Source organism: Hordeum vulgare, chromosome 2H (assembly GCF_904849725.1).
Source record: "Hordeum vulgare subsp. vulgare chromosome 2H, MorexV3_pseudomolecules_assembly, whole genome shotgun sequence".
NCBI classification, from domain to species: Eukaryota; Viridiplantae; Streptophyta; class Magnoliopsida; order Poales; family Poaceae; genus Hordeum; species Hordeum vulgare.
In genome coordinates, this window is record NC_058519.1 from 17,156,359 (window position 1) to 17,175,468 (window position 19,110).

The following is a 19,110-nucleotide window of genomic DNA, read 5'->3' on the forward strand; positions in this document are numbered from 1 at the left end:
AGGGTCATATCGTGAAATCTTTTCAAATCGAGTTTATTTTGTGCTTATATTTACTTATAAAGGTAAAAACAGTGTAAAAACCCGATTCATAGTCCCCGATGGATGTCGACGTAGGCTGACGGTGGCCCTGCATCTGACCATCTTACATTTTTTTTTGGATATTAGACTATATATGTTGTTAAGTTATATTCCATTACATTTTTATTGTTAATTCTATAATACTCCCTCCGTCTTAAAATAAGCGTCTTAAGTTTATTACAATTTTGTACGAGAGTTAGTACAATGTTGAGACAGTTATTTTGGGACAGAGGGAGTACTAACCAAGTTTGAACGGCTGTGTACTCCTTTGGATAAAGAGAGTAACACTACTTCAAATGATCACATGGTCTTTGTTTATATTATTTTTATCTATTTGAGATGAGTAAACTTCCTCTCACTCAAATCTTACATATGTATTGTTATTGTTTCATAGCAATACACGTACAACTAGCTACTGATAGTAATGTACAATAAAAGTTAACATTAGATATGATTCTATACATATACTTTGAATAAGAGATTTCTAAGACGCGCGACTAAATGGTATAATTGTGCCTCATAGTGATATCATTTCTTTCTTGACATTGAATATTACTACACTAGATTGTTGGTGGACCAGACAAACCACCAACTTGATTACAATTAATGTCTAGGAACAGGTTCGGACACGATACCATACAACATAATAACATGTAACCATGTAGGTATGTAAACACGATAGATCTGGTTGATAACATCTATAGAAGTGCAAACATATGATCTACTGTTACTTTGGGTGAAGATTAACATAATCACAAGGACCATAAGGTTCAAATAGTTCAGAGAAAAATCCGTTCTTCCTTTTCGGGTTGCATCCCATGTCCTGGCATAGTTGATCATTGTACCAAATATGAACAATTCCAATGCATGATCTACGGAAATAGTCTCGAGAGTAGCGCTTCATAAACTTCTCCCATTCAAGGATATCCCTTTGCATTTCCCTGACACTTGGCAATCTGAAACCACCATCCATAAAATGGGATATCCACTTGGCCATAAGTTCTGTTGTATATATATTTGTCAAGCTCTCTGAATAGCCGATGACTGCGAGTTGTGGAATCTTAGGATGGATGCACTCCCTAAAAAAGGAATTAACACACTATTTGAAATCAAGAAGTTTAAATTACATAAATATTATGCATATATAGCAAGGTGATTACCTATAAAGTGGCACAGTCATTGATGTTGAGCCAACGACTCTACTCTGGAAGTACTTTGAAGTGAACATGTCCTTGATCTTTTGGTCACCCTTAAATCCGGTTCCGAAGATAACGATGTCACTCTTTACTGGAGTGCATTCACCTTCAACATGCACACCTTCTTCACAAAAGCTGAATGTCTTTGACTTCTTAAGGATGATGCTACCTTCCTCAATATTCTTGTAATGATCCTTCGGTGCAATGGCAGCCACGCATGCCACTAGTCCCTCAAAGAAGCTATGGTCAGGCACCATGTCATGCTTCCTCATTGGAATTGAGTAGTAGCTCTCAACAAACTTCGAGAAAATAAACCTCTACTCAACACAAACAAGGAAAACATATGCTTGTCTATGTTAAATCAAAAACAAAACCATCTAAACTTTCAAAATGAACAAGTTCAATTAGAATTATAGGTAAAAATTATAACATGTAGCCCTACCAGTGGAGTCAAGACAGTAGCCAACATGTTGAGGAGAAAGCCTTCACCAGGCTTGTGAATAAGTAGCTCGGCAAAACGGGTGAGATAGAAATTTGATATGTGGACGCCCCAAGCATAGTAGTCTGGTATGATCCAACTCTTTGTTCGTACTATCATCGTGCATGGTTTTTCGGTACCTAAAACAATAATAAACATTTGGTAATAAAATCATAGTCTTTCTATTTTAGCTTTATCGAGGCAACTATAGAACCCAAGACAATATGATCAAGGTAGACATTAACACATTTAAGAAAGCAAAAAATGTCTACATATGGTAACTCTTAGGTCTACCACACTAATTAAGTTTGATATATCAACATTCATGCAAGAGGAAAGGAGATAATCTTATTGTAAAAATATGGCAGCGTGTACGTACCATTCACGTTGGCACATTCATTTGCAATGTCTACTGCCGATCTCAGGTAGCCAATAACAGTGACACGCTTGTCCTTGATCATATCTCTAGCATTTTTGCCTCCCATTTGTGAGTACTCCGTGGAGTGGACAACTTTCCCGTCAAACACTTCTGGGCCTTTGCCAACAGGAAATGTAGGTATGTTGGGCACACCACTGAACCTCCCAACACAAAGGATCGCAAAGTCTGCCTTGTGTACCTGAACTAACAAAATACTTGATTTATGAATGTTGTTTCATTTACACAGAATTATGAATGTTGTTTCATTTACACAGAATTATGAATGTTGTTTCATTTACACAAAGGGAAAATATAGAATTGCACAGACAATTTGATTTATGAATGTTGTTTCATTTACCTAGAAGGTTATATTTAGAAAGAAGTACCCCGAGTTAACAAAATACTACTCCCTCCGATCCATATTACTTGTGGTTTAAATGAATGTATCTAGATGTATATGCATCAGAGGGAGTATTAAAAAATCTTGTCTATCCCTTACCCGATCTATACACATTACATTTCCAAACTGGTGCATACATATTGCCTGATTTCAGTTTTCTTGGTGTAGCACGTTTTCGTAGAAATGTTGATGTTATTGTACCTATGTAGAAACATCTTAGAGAGTAAAAATTCCGTACTTCCAATGTTATGTGGCCTATGTACAAAACAAATATGATTTGATAGTTTATTTGAGTACTTATCTGTTTCCGGGGTGTAGTCTGGTCGTAAGATTACTATCGATTATATCTTGGTGTTTGTACTGTTGTTCGGCTGTAAAAGTTTGACATCCTATATATCCAAACACATGGTCCTTGAAAAACAGGAAGCTGCGTGAGGCCTTAAAAAACACTGCATGGATCCTCAAGATCAAACCACCCAACAACGTCTCCGCGGAGAACGTCTCACAGTTCTTCTCCCTTTGGATGCTCTTGCATGAGGTCGAACTCGATGAGCTAACCGAGGATGACATCCTTTGGAAGCACACAGCTTCGGGGCTCTACTCCGCAGCATCCGCATACAAGGCTCAATTTATGGGAATGGTCCTCTCGCCCATGAATAGGATGGTTTGGAAGGCCTGGGGTCCTCCAAAGATCAAGTTCTTCGCTTTGTTGGCTCTGCAAGATAGAGTCTGAACTGTTGATAGGTTGGCGAAGCGAGGGTGGCCAAACTATGATCTTTGCCCTCTTTGCAAGAGGGTGCAAGAATGTGGAACTGACCTATTCTACAAGTGTCGCTACACTAGAGGTTATGGTCCATGGTCATTGATAAATATCACATTCTCGGGCTTGACATGAATGCTTGGCCCTTGATTGAGTCGGTTGCTGTTTGGTGGGCAAGTATTTGCGATAGCGCTACCCCTTTCAGGCAAGCAAAGACATCCCTCACCATGCTTGTTTCATAGACTATTTGGAACGAGCGAAATGCAAGGGTCTTCAAGCATAAGAGCGCGCCACCAACTATTTTGCTCGCTTCCATCGCGATTGAGGCCAACCTATGGATCACCGCCGGTGCTAGAAAACTAGGGTCCATAATATTGCGAGAGTAATTCGCATGTCGTGTAATTGGATTGTTTGTAAGAAACCCTATTCTCTCTTAATTAATAGATGAGGCAAAGCTTTTGCCTCCATTAAAAAAAACATATGGTCCTCACTAACTCGTTTCTCCCAACGTGCAAGCATGCATATGATCGGTGCCGAATGGTATTTTATTCTGAGATGCAGGTTATGTGTTGATGGCAGAGGATTGGTCGTATTGTAAGACCCCTTTCACGCAAGCAAAAACATCCCTCACCATGCTTGTCTTATAGACTATTTGGAACGAGCGAAATGCAAGGGTCTTCAAGCATAAGAGCGCGCCACCAACTATTCTGCTCGCTTCCATCGCGATTGAGGCCAACCTATGGATCACCGCCGGTGCTAGAAAACTAGGGTACATAATATTGCGAGAGTAATTCGCATGTCGTGTAATTGGATTGTTTGTAACAAACCCTATTCTCTTTTAATTAATAGATGAGGCAAAGCTTTTGCCTCCGTTAAAAAAAACATATGGTCCTCACTAACTCGTTTCTCCCAACGTGCAAGCATGCATATGATCGGTGCCGAATGATATTTTATTCTAAGATGCAGGTTATGTGTTGATGGCAGAGGATTGGTCGTATTGTAAGAATTCATGGAACCGTGATTGGCTATCATTCTCTTAGTATGTCTCATGATGAATGAATTAGGGGTGAGGCATGAAAATTATCATTGTATAATGCTAGTTATATTCCCTAAAATGTAAAACCATACAACATTTCAAGTACAATAAATCATATGTTCCGATCTCGATCATATTATTGTTCCAAATATTATGTTCCATACTATCAAGTATCATTGAGATATATTGCAATCGATTCTCTTAATTAGCAACACGCGTGGTATATTCTAATTTTGTATATGATTGCTGCCGGATGATATATTTTTTGGCATGCCGGGGGATGAGTTGGTGGTACAGAAGTGGAAGCACTGTAATAATTTGTGGAACCGTGTTTTTCTATCATTCCTTTACTATCTCTCTCTATGAATGAATTAGGGGCGAGGCCCCTTATAACTAAAAAACAAGACTTCACCACGTGACATATGTGGTAAATCCAAATAATAATAAAAAAACTAAGAAAGAGACTTTGGTTCCTTCTCCTAGTGTTTTCCCCTGTACATGGAGTATCTCTTGAAGCAGAAAAAACAGAAATGTAGATGTTGATTTATATCATTTTCAAAGGCCACGTGTCATATTTTGGATTTGGTGGCACTTCTATGTGGTGTGACTGTGTGACAGTGTGAGTGTGACGCTCCCAAAAATCAAATTGGTAGGTGCAGCATATATATCATCCTATGAAAGTCAAACGAATCAATATCAGCAACAGTGCAGTGCACTATTCTGAGCGCACCAATGGTGGCGTGTAACGTATAACAAGGGGAAAGTCCTATTCTGCTTCCGAGATCAAATACTCCCACGTAAATAGTAAAATTAAAAAAAAAATATTTTTTTTGTTATAAACTTTTACAAATATTTTATATGTGTATCAAAATTCAGTACGAAATAACGTTGGTGAAAGTCTTAGCAAAAAAACAAAATCAAAAGTCCAAAATGTATCAAAAACTAGCATTTTTAGAGCAGTGATTTTTTCTTTTGTCATGATTTTCACAAATGTTATTCCGAGCTGAAATTTTATAAACATGCAAAACATTTGTCAAAGCTTACCTAAATAAAATCATTTTTTAATTTTTTTACTATTGTTTTTGGATTTTACAGTTCGTAAGAGAGCATATAAGCTTGGAAGCAAAAAGTCCATGTCCATAACAAGGGGCATACACACAGTATATACACCGTTGGACGTATGTGCAAACATCTTATGTTGGATCCTTACCTCCACGAGGCCGTCGGCATCGGCCACCGTGAGCAGCCACTCTCCGTCCCCGGAACCAAACGCCTCGCCGCACCCAGCCCAGTCCCCCCACGCCGCCATCTCCTCCTCGTCGACGCCCACGTACTCCATCCCGACCACCCTGCGGCCGAACCTGATGCAGTCAAGCACGCCGAAGCGGCGCGCGTAGGCGTCGAGGTAGTCGGCGACCTGGCGGTGGTCCGGGAACACCTCCGTGACGGACTCCGGCCACGGGAAGTCGGAGTACTGGAACATGGGCCGCGGCGTCTGGAGCCTGGTGCACTCCGGCGCGTGCGCCCACACGCCGCCGAGGACGGTGTCCGCCTCGAAGACGGCCGGCCGGCAGCCGCGCTCCAGCAGGTGCTTGCACGCCGCTAGGCCGCTCAGGCCAGCGCCGACGATGGCCACCCTCTTCTTGTCCATGGTAGACCTTGTTGCGTGCGTGCGACGGTGTTCCACGGACTCACGGTGAGAATGGCATGCCGCTGTGTGGTGGGCTGGTGGCATAATCATATGAACGAGCTGTCCTCGTCGCACTGTCGCCGCCGTCTCTTTCAACCGCTCGTACGCCGGAAACACAGCCACTCGTGTTGAGCACCTTCAAGATGCTCACGTCAATACGGCGCGAACGTCGCCATCCTCCCTGCACTGCTGCCCGTGGGCGCGTATAGGCGTGGTGCATCCCATCCCTCTTAGTTCTCTGCAGGCCCGCTTGTGCGGCACTGTACCAAAATTTGGCGTCCAATAAAAATTATAGCGTATCGCTGTAACATTTTTATTTAATGCGTGGGGTTGCATATTGCTTTAGCACACGATCAAAAACACGTGTCCAACCAAGCAAACAGTGCAAATTGTAAAGCGCGTGCAATTCCACGATCCAAATATGCTACGCACAATAGCGTTTTTCAGCGCGTGCTCAAAATTGTTTGGTGGATAGTTTTACAGCCTCTGTTGGAGGGTCCGGTGTCCAATAAACGATTTTTTCAGCACGCGTAGCACTTTTTGTGCAGTTAGAGCATCTTCAACGGACGCATAAAAGTTTCGTGCAAAAATAATAATTTTAACACATCACTATAGCACTTTTAGCACGTCGGAGACAACATTTGTTCTCAGATGTCAAAACGCGCATTTAAAAAATATACACTGCAAATTATGAAGTGCGCGTAATTGAATACCCCAAATTTGCTGCTTGCGGTAGCGCTTTTTAAGAGTAATGCTACACATACGGACGTCTACGGAGGGTTTACAGGCTCGTTGGATGTGATTCGATGAAAGATTGATTAAGGGCGGCGGCCCCACCAGTGAAAATCAGGGGGCAATTAAATTAGGCTACGTTGCCATTCCGTAAAAGTCTGTAACAAGTTGTCCGTACGTTTAGCATTATCGGCTTTTTAATGTGTGCCTTAAACTTTTTTCTGCGTAAAGTATTTTACAGTCTTTATTGGAACTGTCAGACGTCAAAAAAACGAATTTTAACGCGGAGAGCTGTTTTTAAACGCATGCTCTAAACTGGTTTCGCTCCCTGGGTCTAGAGAAATGTTGTTGTAGAGCACTGTTTTAACTTTTATAAATAGCGCACTCACTGTAGCCGCGCTGACGTATATGATGGCGTTACAGCTCAGTGGTGCCTTGCCGTTGTCCGTCCGAGTAGGCCGGCTCAAGGACCCCTGTGCCGTTTCTCGCCCGGGGCCATCATGTGGGCTCATTGGCTCTGCAGAAGGAATACAGTTACTTAACAAGCACAAGTAAGTTACACAGATTTACTTAAGCTATATCACACAACAAGTAGGTGAACAACACAAGATACTAGATCACACTATATCAACACGATATATCAAGGGCTGCAAGTATGAACGTGTGGATATAGCGGGTATGCTTGAATGATTAATCTTGTACACGAAATAACCAACACAATATAATAAGCACAACCAATATGCAATGTATGTATGCTCAAATAACACAAGTAAACCACAAGTGAAGAGTTAGGGTTACGGATAACCAAGGTCACTGAGACGAAGATGTATCCCGATGTTCACTTCCTTGGAGGGAAGCTAGTCACCGTTAGAGAGGTGGATGTTACCACGAAGGGACACCAACGGCACGAAGGCTCACCCTATTCTCCCTTTGAGATAACACCACGAAGACGTTTCTCAACCACTAGTGGTAAGCCTTTGAGGTGGCTTTCAAACCCTCACAAACTTTTCCGGGGGAAATCACACGGATTGATTCCTCTCCGAAGAACTCCTACCGCCTAGGAGTCTCCAACCTCCAAGAGTAACAAGATCACGGGGAATGCTCAAAACTTGCTCAAATCACAAATAGCTTGGGTTGAGGGAAGGAGAGGGAGACGATCTATCTTTTGATTGGAACAACTCTCAAAGGGGCTCACAAATGCTCTTGGGATCTAAGATTTGGAGTGAGCAAATGTGTGTGAGGTGGAAATGTGTTCTTATGAGGATAAGGATGTGTTTGGCCACCCTCTCACGAAGTGGGAGGGGGTATTTATAGTGGGGAGAGAAAAAGAGCCGTTGGGGACACTTTAAGTCACACAGGATCCGGACGTCCGACAGTTGTCGGAACTCCGGCCGTCCGCGAGGGGTCGGACGTCCGACAGGGGTCGATCGTCTGAGGCCTGTAGATACGACTGAAACTATTTTGAATTAAACAGCGACCGGACGTCCGACAGGGGTCGGTCGTCCGAGGCCTGAAGATACGACTGAACCTATGTTGAATTTATCACCCACCGGACGTCCGGAGAGGACCGGAAATCCGAGTTATACATCTCAACTTCTACTCGTGGTAGGTTCCGGATTTCCGACGGGTGTCGGACGTCCGGCGCTCGGACGTCTCGCGGGAGCCGGATTTCCGAGATATAGAACTCATGTTCTTCTGGTGCAGGCCTCCGGATTTCCAAAGCCAGTCGGTCGTCCGAGCCTTGACTGGCCCTCGGAAGTCCGGAGGGAGCCGGAAGTCCGAGTTAAATGGCTCAAGTTTCTCTGGTGCATAGTTCCGGAATTCCGAAGCTGGTCGGCAATCCAGGCCTCGGACGTCCGGAGAGAGCCGGAAGTCCGAGTTATATGGCTCTGATTTCTCTCGTATAGGATTCCGGATTTCCGAAGCTGTCGGTCGTCCGGCCCTCGGACGTCCGGAGGAGACTGGATGTCCAAGGCACTGGTTCTGTTTTCAGATAACAGCAGAGCAGTGGAGATGTGGTCTGAACAGAAAGTGAAGATGTAGTTTGAGCAAGTTCATCGCAAAACCTGTGATCCCCTCTTAATAGTGCGGGATCCCTAAGGACTCAAGAATCATAAAAGAGTACTGATGATCCATACTTGAGTGTATACTTTTATTTGTTGATCATCACTCCGCACAACTAACGTCAAAGGAACTGATACCTTTGAGTTAGCCCTTTCACCTGAGCTTGATGTTGTTGTTCCTTCTTGGCTCAAGTTGAAAGCAAGACATGATGAAGTCTTCAAGTAGCTTTCCCATACACAATGCGGAAAGCCTAGCTTATGTATTCATCTTCATTTGTCCACCATGTGAACATCCACAAGAATAAAGCATGTAGTGCTCAGGAATGCTTATCTTGATCTTGTCCTTGTTAGCACATGAGGTTGTCCTTATCAACATCCTTGTTAGCTTATGTTTCAATGATATATTCGTGTTGATCCACTTGAACTTGCACACCACAACCTTGATGACGATCACCACTTGACGTCATCCTTCATGGGTTGTATGAGATCTTCCTTTTGACGCAAGCCCAATGAAAGCACACCTAACCCCCACACAGGAGTCTCACAAAGACCATGGGTTAGTACACAAACACGTAATGGACAATGCTTACCATACCATGGGATCACTTGATCCCTCTCGGCACATCTTATACGCTTTGTGTGTTGATCATCTTGATTTACTCTTTGTCTGAGATCTTGATCAAGCTAGTGTTTCTATGACCATTCTTTGGATAATACCTTGAATAACATCTTGGTCATCATATAAACTCCTTGAACCCAACAGATGGACTTCAAGAAGTGCCTTGAATAACATCTTGGTCATCATATAAACTCCTTGAACCCAACAGATGGACTTCAAGAAGTGCCTATGGACAAATCCTATAAATATAACTTAAGGCAACCATTAGTCCATAGTAATTGTCATCAATTACCAAAACCACATATGGAGATATATGCTCTAACACAAGCCGGGACCAAAGGTGCTCCACGTGGGCGCCTCGGAGCGTCCTCAGGGGCAGGCGACCATATATATACAATTATATGGAGATCTGAATTATCGGGACTAGAGCCCGTCTATTCAATTACATGGACCAACATCAGTAATGGCCCCTAGCTACACTAAATCGTCCTTTGTCATCTATAGCTTCCGTCCTCAGAAAGGTCGCAAGCTCCTCTGCAACAGCAATCGTCTGGTAGGGACTTCTCCCTCATGGCCGTGTACTATATAAGAAGAGGAGATGAATATGAATATCAATCATGATAACAAATAATGACGGGTAAAAATAGAGGTGTGAATGTTCATTGCTTACGTTGTATCTGTGATCCTTGTGCTCAGAGGTAAACGTGCGAATGGTCTCGCAAACATAGTATCCGCATAGATGCGTCCCCCGTGGCTGCTGGTCGCACTTTACGAGAATAGAATATATATAATCAAAATAATAATCTAGCATCATAAATGTATTGAAAATAGAAGTATATCATACTACTACTTACCTGAGACGCTCTAAAGGTCAGCTTCTCAGGCTCGATACCGGGAGTCACGCACTTGAACCGCTTCCAAACCCTGCCCGACAAGGAAAATGATTTGCTAAGTTTTTCATTAATTGATATATCCGAAAATCATCGAAAGAGACCGATAGAGTGCAAGAATGATTGAAATTACCCTTGGAGCATGTCCTGTAGGCTTTGGAACTGTTCCAAGGGTCTCGATAATGGGTCGAAGGCATCAACTCTTCCCTTACCAATTTGAATGTCCAACAGAATCCAATGGAAGCTGCACATGTGTGTGTGTGTGTGTGTGTGTGTGTGTGTGTGTGTGTGTGTATATATGTGTGTGTGTGTGTGTGTGTGTGTATATATATGTGTGTGTGTGTGTGTGTGTGTGTGTGTGTCAGTAAATTATCAATTACACTTATAAGTGAACGGACACAACAGAGTAAAGACCCTCACCTTAAGTTGTATGGAAACAGTATGTGGTCACAGAAATTTTGATCTGTTAGAAACCTTAGAAGGTTTTCCTCCGTCTCCTTGGGTTTATCAGTTAGCGTCGCTATATGTATTATATCTGGGTCAATAAACCCAATATTTAGGATGTTCCTACTTTTACATTCCAGAATCTTCATTCTGCATAATAGAGTACAAGTTATATGTAGACAATGAATTGACATAACTAAACAAGTTATATGTAGACAACGAATTGAAAAACTTACAAACAATAGCAACTCATAAGCGATTTGTCGAGGGCGTCGGCATTGTACATCTGGAAGAGTTCATCAAAGTCGATATGGATTTCTTCGGGGCGGTCGTAGTACTCCCGTGGGACACTCACCACGATCATCGTTCTCCCATTCTTTGATTCACTTAAGTACCATGTATGCAAGTAACGCATATTTGCTGGGAGATCATCTTTGCTGACCAAAGGCGCTCCCATGACAAACTTTGGCTTAGGGGCTACCACAGCCTTGGGTAACCTGTCGTCTTGGGAAGCCAGAACGTCTTCAACCGAGATACCCCATTAATCCGCCCACTTCTTTGCTAATTCCAAATCTTGCCCCTGCACCAGAGGGAGAACATTCTCGGGTAACACCCTGAGGGGTGGGATCGACTGTTTGGACTGTTGTCCAAGTTGAGGAACGTCTGATCTTTTTTGCTTGTAGTTGAACTTGATTTGCTCCCACTTGCACTTGCACGTGATCTGCTCTTTTTCCCTTCCTTCTGCAATGTGCGTGTATAGTCATCAGGCTTATGGTGTAAATCATACTATGATGGAAGGTTCGTGAAGTATTTTGCAAATGCTATTTGCTTCTCGGTGTATTCCGGGCAGGGCTCGGGTTCCTTCTTTTTCATTTGTGCATCATGATGTTACTTTGCTATCCTGGCGTTTTCCTCGGCGGTACGATCATAAGGTCTGATAGGAAGATTAGCATGAGGTACCTTTGGGAGGGGTGACAGTTTGCGCTTTGGGGAGCTCCGTCACTTAGAAATCATCGACGGAGCGTTCTTGCTGGCACGCTTCCGCTTAGTATTCGGAGTGGGCGGCGGCGGAGACGGACGACCCAAGTCCGGCGACGGTGATCGAGATGGACTCGTGTTGTGCTGGCCGTCGTCATGTGGAGGGCTTGGAGGTGATGGAGGTGTAGGTGACCTGCGACGACTCGGAGGCGGTGTTGTCCTTGGGGCCGAGCCTGGAAGCTTGATGTAGTTCTTGTCCCATAGGATGACTCCATCCAGTACTTCTCCGAGTGTCCTCTCATCTTCGGGTCCAGCTATGTCGAGCTCCATATCATGAAACCCCGCCATGATTTCATCCACCCCAACTTTAGCAAAGCCAGCTGGAATCTCACGGCCATGCCAACGTGCATCAGGGCCAGAAGGTAAAGCTTGTCCGACGGCCACCTTCATGGATATGTTCTTGAATTTCTGATGGAGTTCACATGATGTTGACTCCTTGATTCCATCCACGGGGTAGCCGGGACCGCCCTCTATCATTCTTCGTGCATCGTCGGGCGGGGCCTCAGATTCAGCCACGCTGCTTTTCCGCTTAGATGGGGCGCCGGTAATATCGAGTGCAGGATCTTCCTGGCGCGCTACTCCTCTAAGCTCATCAATCTGCTTCTGTTGCTCGTTAATCCTGTCAAGCAACTGGTTGAACTTGTCATTCTCCTCATCCTGCTGTCGCTTCTTTGCTCTCGCTCGGCTTCTGTAAGTGTCTTGGTCTCTGGCAAACCCAAGCCACCACGGGTAAGAAGGACCGAAGCCTCCATGTTCGTCGTTGCCGAGGACCAGTGTGAGCAAATCTTTCTCTCTATCTGCAGTGAACTGTCTTTTTGCCTCCTTAATTTCTTTCACTATCTTTTTCCAATTCTCCCTGGGTATCCTAAGACCGTCACTGCAGATGAGGTCCCCTGTTTCTTTGTCGTACGAACCACCATGCACAAGGAACCAATTTATTGCTGTCAATTCCCACTCATCACGGAGTGGTTCACGTATGATGCCTTTAGCTAGCAGATCTTGCTCTTTCTTATCCCACTTTGGGATGGCAGACTCATAGCCCCCTGGCCCCAGCGTGTGGTGATATTTCTTCTTGTCGGCATTTTTCTTGTTATTTTCTGATAATGCCTTGGCATCTTCTGACTCCTTGTACTCTTGAAATGCCTTCCAGTGATTCGCCTGCTTGGCTAGATACCCCTCGAGTACTGGCACTTTCTTTGTCTTCAGATAGTTTTTCCATAGCTTCTTCTTCCAGCTACGAAACAGTTCGACCATCTTCTTTAGAGTCCACTGCTTGACTTTGGCCCTCAGTTTTTTTGCGACATCTTCATTCTCACATTCTGGTAGGTTGAAATGTGACATGAGATCATTCCAAAGATTATCTTTGTACCTTTCGGCGACATAGTCACTATCGGCTGCCCCTTTGTGCTTGTTCCACTCCCGAACGCTGATCGGGACGTGATCCCTAACGAGAACTCTGCATTGCTTCTTGAATGTGTCAGCAGCATTCTTAGGAAGCTTGGGTTCGCCCGTAGGCAATATCACCTCAAAGGTGTAATGCGTCCGTGCATCCAACTTTCTAGTCGGGCCTCGTTTCGTAGATTTGCTCGATGTGTAGGCCTAACACTACAAGAAATATGCTCATAGATGACGTTTTTTAAGATGTCGTTGATGAATTTGTCATAAATCTATGACGATTTCATCCGAGACCGTCGTAAACCGTTTGAGGGGATCAAATCTACATATAAATTACGACGATGTGAGTCAAAAACGTCGTAACCGCATAAGATGAGATCGTCATAACTTTTACGACGATTATAAAAATGTCGTAACATGTTCTAACTATGTTGACATGTCACTCGTGGGTCCATTCTATCCCACCTTATCCTAATTTATGAAGCAACCTACTATTCTATCACTCCAAAAATTCTTGAAGAATTCTCATAAATACTTTGGATCATATATTCCTCAAATATGTGAAAACCCTTTCTTTCATAGTTCAAAAATAATTCTGCAATATTCATTTTCTTATTCTGTTCAGAATAGCATTTTATGAAGGAAGTGCTATTTCTATTTCTTTGATTACCCTCATATTTTTTGGACACTCTTTCCTATCCAAATAATTTTTTAGACACTCTGTTCAGAATAGTACAATAAGACATCATTTTTTAGAATTTTTCACGTGAAAGTTGTCAGACAGATTCATGCGTTTTATTCTCATTAGTGGAACTAGCAAAATGGCTCGTGCGTTGCCAGGAAGAAAAAAAAACATAATCTCCAATGATGGTAACCACATTATGTTCACATATCATCGCTTAATTTAGGAATTTTGTGCACAAATGCAAGAAAATGTTTCTTCTTTTAAATTTATTCACAAGTTGAAGCAATTTTTACATTTTTAAAAAATATATATCATGGTTGTAAAAAATCTTGGTAACTCAAAGATTTATTCTGAATTTCAAGACTTTTTTTAGAAAACATACAATAATAATCCGATTCATCCAACAGTTAATTCTTCAAAATTCACACAGGTATATTGTCACAAAGACTTAGAAACATTAATGTTTAACTACATATATTAGATCTTTCATGAACAATTTTACAAATATGGGAACAATTTTAAAATCAAGAACATTTTTTACAATTTACGAACATTTACTAAAAATCATGAATATTTTTTATATTTCGAACGGGTTTAAATATTTTCTTTTGAATTTGCGACCAATTCAAGAAAATACAAACATAATTTTTGATGTTGGAGGATTTTATTTTAAATTCACAAACATTTTTTGAAACGCGTGAAGTTTTTCTAAATAAACAAACATTTTTATAAATCAGTAATATATTTATTAAATTCATGGACATTGTTTTCGAATTTGCAAAAAAAATAAAAATCCGACGCTTTTTTTGAATCCTATTTTTAATTCAAAATAAAATTTCGTCAGCATTTTAATTCAAAATTCCGATTTTTTAATATGCAAAACTTTTTGTATTTTTTCACATATTACAAGTGAAATATAGAGCTATCTCCAATATTCGTCAAATGAATGTACATTCGTCAAATGAATGTATATGTATACAATATAGAGCTATCTCCAATATTTTTCACATATTACAAATGATTGTCGAACTTCATATGTATACCTCGCCGGACTTTATTATTTCTTCACCGGCTTCTCCACTGGCTTCTCCATCAGTGGAGCTATCACCTTCTCCGTCATTGGACCTATCTCCTGCCCCATCGGCTTCATCTTCGTGTCGGTCGACCTCCATTCCATATCCGGAGGGGTTTAGATATGACGACGGAGATTCAGCTGGTTCAACGTCGGGGCCGTCTTTGATTATATCTTCGAGAAGTTCTTCCTCTTCGAGGTTCCTGATATGTGGATCCATAGTTCTGCAAAAAACGGATATTTGATTAACTAATAAACTAACAAACTATAAAAGAGGGGTTGGAAACTTCGAAGTATCGTTTTATATAGGAGGACCTTTAGTCCCGGGTCTTGCCTAGAACTTAAACTCTAAAATATGTCTAACGAATTCTCTTAACCTTTAAGGATTTAACAAAATGGCGACATTCTAGATGTGTAGAAAATGATCCTATTTTTCCTCATCTCATCTACCCTTCTACATGTCACATTGTTTAGTGTCAAAGGACTTTGTTGAACTTTGTACCAAAAAAGAATTATTCTATCAGGAACTCCGTTCGAAAACAACTTTAGTCCCGGGTCGTGAATTCACCCGGGACTCCTAGATTTCTGCATAGTATTCAAAGTAGGAGTACTTTTCCAATTTGAGCATTCAATAAGCAAAACCAAATCGTAAAATAAAGTAGTATTCAAATTAGCATGCATTCAATTATAAGCAAAACTACATCATCTCTTATGTCCGTACATCGTCGAATATTATCACTAATACTCCTCGAATACTATCATACATATAGCATCACTGAAAGAGCTAGAACCGTAGCGCCCGACGGGTATCGTCGCGGGCGGTGGACACCCAAAGAGAAGGAACCATCACAGGATCATAGCTCCAGTGAGATCCCTGAAGAACCTGCCAGGTATGCTCGAACCTGCCCTCCAACGCAACCATGTAGCGACGGACGTGCTCATCCTCCTCGCTGACACGGTGACGTACCACCTCCGCGGTGTCCGAAAACCTCGGCACCGTCACTGGCCCACGCGACCGCCACCAAACAAGGATCGGGTCAACAATGGGCTGGCTCCTCACCAACCTACGCCCTCCGGAAGGTAGCACCTCCCAATACCAGCCGGGCGGAGCCCAGTCCCGGACGTGGCCCCTCTGATCAAGCAGGTGTCCTCCGCCGAGTCGATGACGAGGATGCGGGATAGGCATCGTAAAATGAACTAAAAAAGTAAACTAGTTCTATTAATTTTCTAAAAAAATGAACCAAATATTCTACAAGTAACACTTAAGCATATACAATAGCAAAATTAAGCAATAATCTAAAAAACACTAATTAAGCATCTATATACGTAGAAATGTCTTCTTCTTCTTCTTCTTCTTCTTCTTCTTCTTCTTTCTTATTTTCTTCTCCGCTTCTTCTTCTCCTATTTTTCTTCAACTTCTGTTCTTCTACTTCTCCTCTTCTTCTATTTTTCCTCTTTTTCTCCTCTCCTCCTCTTCTTATTCTCCTTTTTCTTCTTTTCTTCTCCTCCTCTTCTTATTTTCCTTTTTCCTATTCTTATTTTCTTATTTTTGTTCATCTTTCTTCTTCTTGTAACGCTAACCTAATTCTAAATATTACTAACCCTAATAATCTAGCACAAACCTAATAACAATAGGAATTAAATGACAAAAAAATCTTTTCTTGTTTTCTTCTCCTTTTTCTTCTTTTCTTCTCCTTTTTCTTCTCCTTTTTCTTCTTTTCTTCTCCTCCTCACCGGCCGGCACGATGGCGGCGGTGGCGTCCCCGCCGGTGGGCCCCGGCGGCTCGTCCTTCGTACGTGTTGGGGAGGAGGAGGGGGCGGGGGACTTACCGGAGTGGGCAGGGCCACGGCGCCGGCGAGGAGGACGGCGGGGCGACAAGGAGGCCGTCGAGGAGGACGATGAGGAGGCCGACGAGGAGGACGGCGGGCAGCCTGGCGGCGTCGAGGATCCGTTGCCGCGCCGGGCAGGAGAGGAGAGCGAGAGAAAGAAGAGAACGAAATGGATTTTCGTCCGCGCCGTATATATAGTAGGATCTTTAGTCCCGGTTCAGGGCTCGAACCGGGACTAAAGACACCCTTTAGTCCCGGGTGGAGCCACGACCCGGGGCTAAAGACCCCTTTTCGGCAGGCGAGGAGGCGGGAAACGAGGGGCTTTAGTCCCGTGTAGGGACTCGAGCCGGGACTAAAGACACCCTTTAGTCCCGGGTCCAGCCACGACCCGGGGCTAAAGACCCCTTTTCGGCAGGCAGCACGCGAGGGGCTTTAGTCCCGGGTCGTGGCTCCAACCGGGACTAAAGCCCCTCCGCTGGCTGCACGATAAGTTTAGTCCCACCTCGCCCAGCGAGGGGCACTGACACTAGTTTATAAACCCCGTCGCAGCATCTCCATCGATCTCCTCTCTAAAGCAGGCTTACGGGCCTAAACAGACTGTAAATTTAAAAATTGAAACTATATTTGAAATTATGGAGAAAATTCAACGTGAATTCAAAGTGAGGTCACTTTGAATTTAGGTTTAATTTTCTCTATAAATTCTCATATAGTTTCAATTTTTTCTATTTTCAAAATTAATTATTTTGACTATCCAAACTATTAACTATTTTGTTATTTTCAATTAAAAACTATGTTTATTAAAATTCTTTTTGCATATTTGAGAATTTAACAAAACTATGAAAATGAAAAGTGTTTGAAATTGAATAAATAATTCAAAACTACTTTCTATTTTCAAAATTAATTATTTTGACTATCCAAACTATTAACTATTTTGTTATTTTCAATTAAAAACTATGTTAATTAATTTTTTTTCATATTTGAGAATTTAACAAAACTATGAAAATGAAAAGTGCTTGAAATTGAATAAATAATTCAAAACTATTTTCTATTTTCAAAATTAGTTATTTTGACTATCCAAACTATTAACTATTTTTTTATTTTCAATTAAAAACTATGTTTATTAAAATTCTTTTTGCATTTTTGATAATTTGATAAAACTATGATAATGAAAAGTGTTTGAAATTGAATAAATAATTCAAAACTATTTTCTATTTTCAAAATTAATTATTTTGACTATCCAAACCATTAACTATTTTGCTATTTTAAATTAAAAACTATGTTTATTAAAATTCTTTTTGCATATTTGAGAATTTGACAAAACTATGTTAATGAAAAGTGTTTGAAATTGAATAAATAATTCAAAACTATTTTCTATTTGCAAAATTAATTATTTTGACTATCCAAACTATTAACTATTTTGTTATTTTGAATTAAAAACTATGTTTATTAAAATTCTTTTTGCATATTTGAGAATTTGACAAAACTATGATAATGAAAAGTGTTTGAAATTGAATAAAAAATTCAAAACTATTTTCTATTTTCAAAATTAATTATTTTGACTATCCAAACTATTATTTGGTATTTTTCGTGCATTTACTTATTTGTTTTGAGCTAGTTGACCCTAAAATTGAAAAGCACTACAAATGAACTCTGAAAATGTTGAAAGTTGGCATGTTATCATCATTTCACCCACATAGCATGTGTTTAAAAAGTTGACAGGGCTACGACAAAAACTGGATGCACTTCGTGTACAAAACGGACAATCTCTCTCGAAGTATCAGCGTTTCGAACGAGAACTCATCTCTTACAAAGGGATTTCATTTTTTGAACTTATTTGAACTCCATACTTTTTGTGTGTTCAAAATGCACCATTCAAAGGCACATCACAAAATTTCAACAATTTCTGACTTAATTTGGTATATTTCGTGCATTTACTTATTTTTTTTGAGCTAGTTGACCCTAAAATTGAAAAGCACTACAAATGTACTCTGAAAATGCTGAAAGTTGGCATGCTATCATCATTTCACCCACATAGCATGTGTTAAAAAGTTGAGAGGGTTACGAGAAAAACTGGATGCACTTCGTGTACAAAACGGACAATCTCTCTCGAAGTATCACCGTTTCGAACGAGAACTCATATCTTACAAAGGGATTTCATTTTTTTGAACTTATTTGAACTCCATACTATTTGTGTGTTCAAAATGCACCATTCAAAGGCACCTCACAAAATTTCAACAATTTCTGACTTCATTTGGTATTTTTCGTGCATTTAGTTATTTTTTTGAG

The 19,110-nt window shown here is 41.4% G+C and overlaps 1 protein-coding gene across 1 annotated transcript; it reads right to left on the bottom strand.

Annotated features, from left to right (window-relative positions):
* Positions 1–746: 746 nt before the first annotated feature.
* LOC123424492 (probable flavin-containing monooxygenase 1) lies at positions 747–6,249 on the bottom strand. Its single transcript, XM_045108111.1, has 5 exons — positions 5,577–6,249; positions 2,132–2,369; positions 1,717–1,892; positions 1,239–1,591; positions 747–1,157 (listed from the first exon to the last, which is right to left on the bottom strand). Exons 1-5 carry the CDS (start codon positions 6,105–6,107, stop codon positions 806–808), a joined length of 1,650 nt encoding a protein of 549 aa, XP_044964046.1. The 5' UTR covers positions 6,108–6,249; the 3' UTR covers positions 747–805.
* Between the last annotated feature and the right edge of the window lie 12,861 nt (positions 6,250–19,110).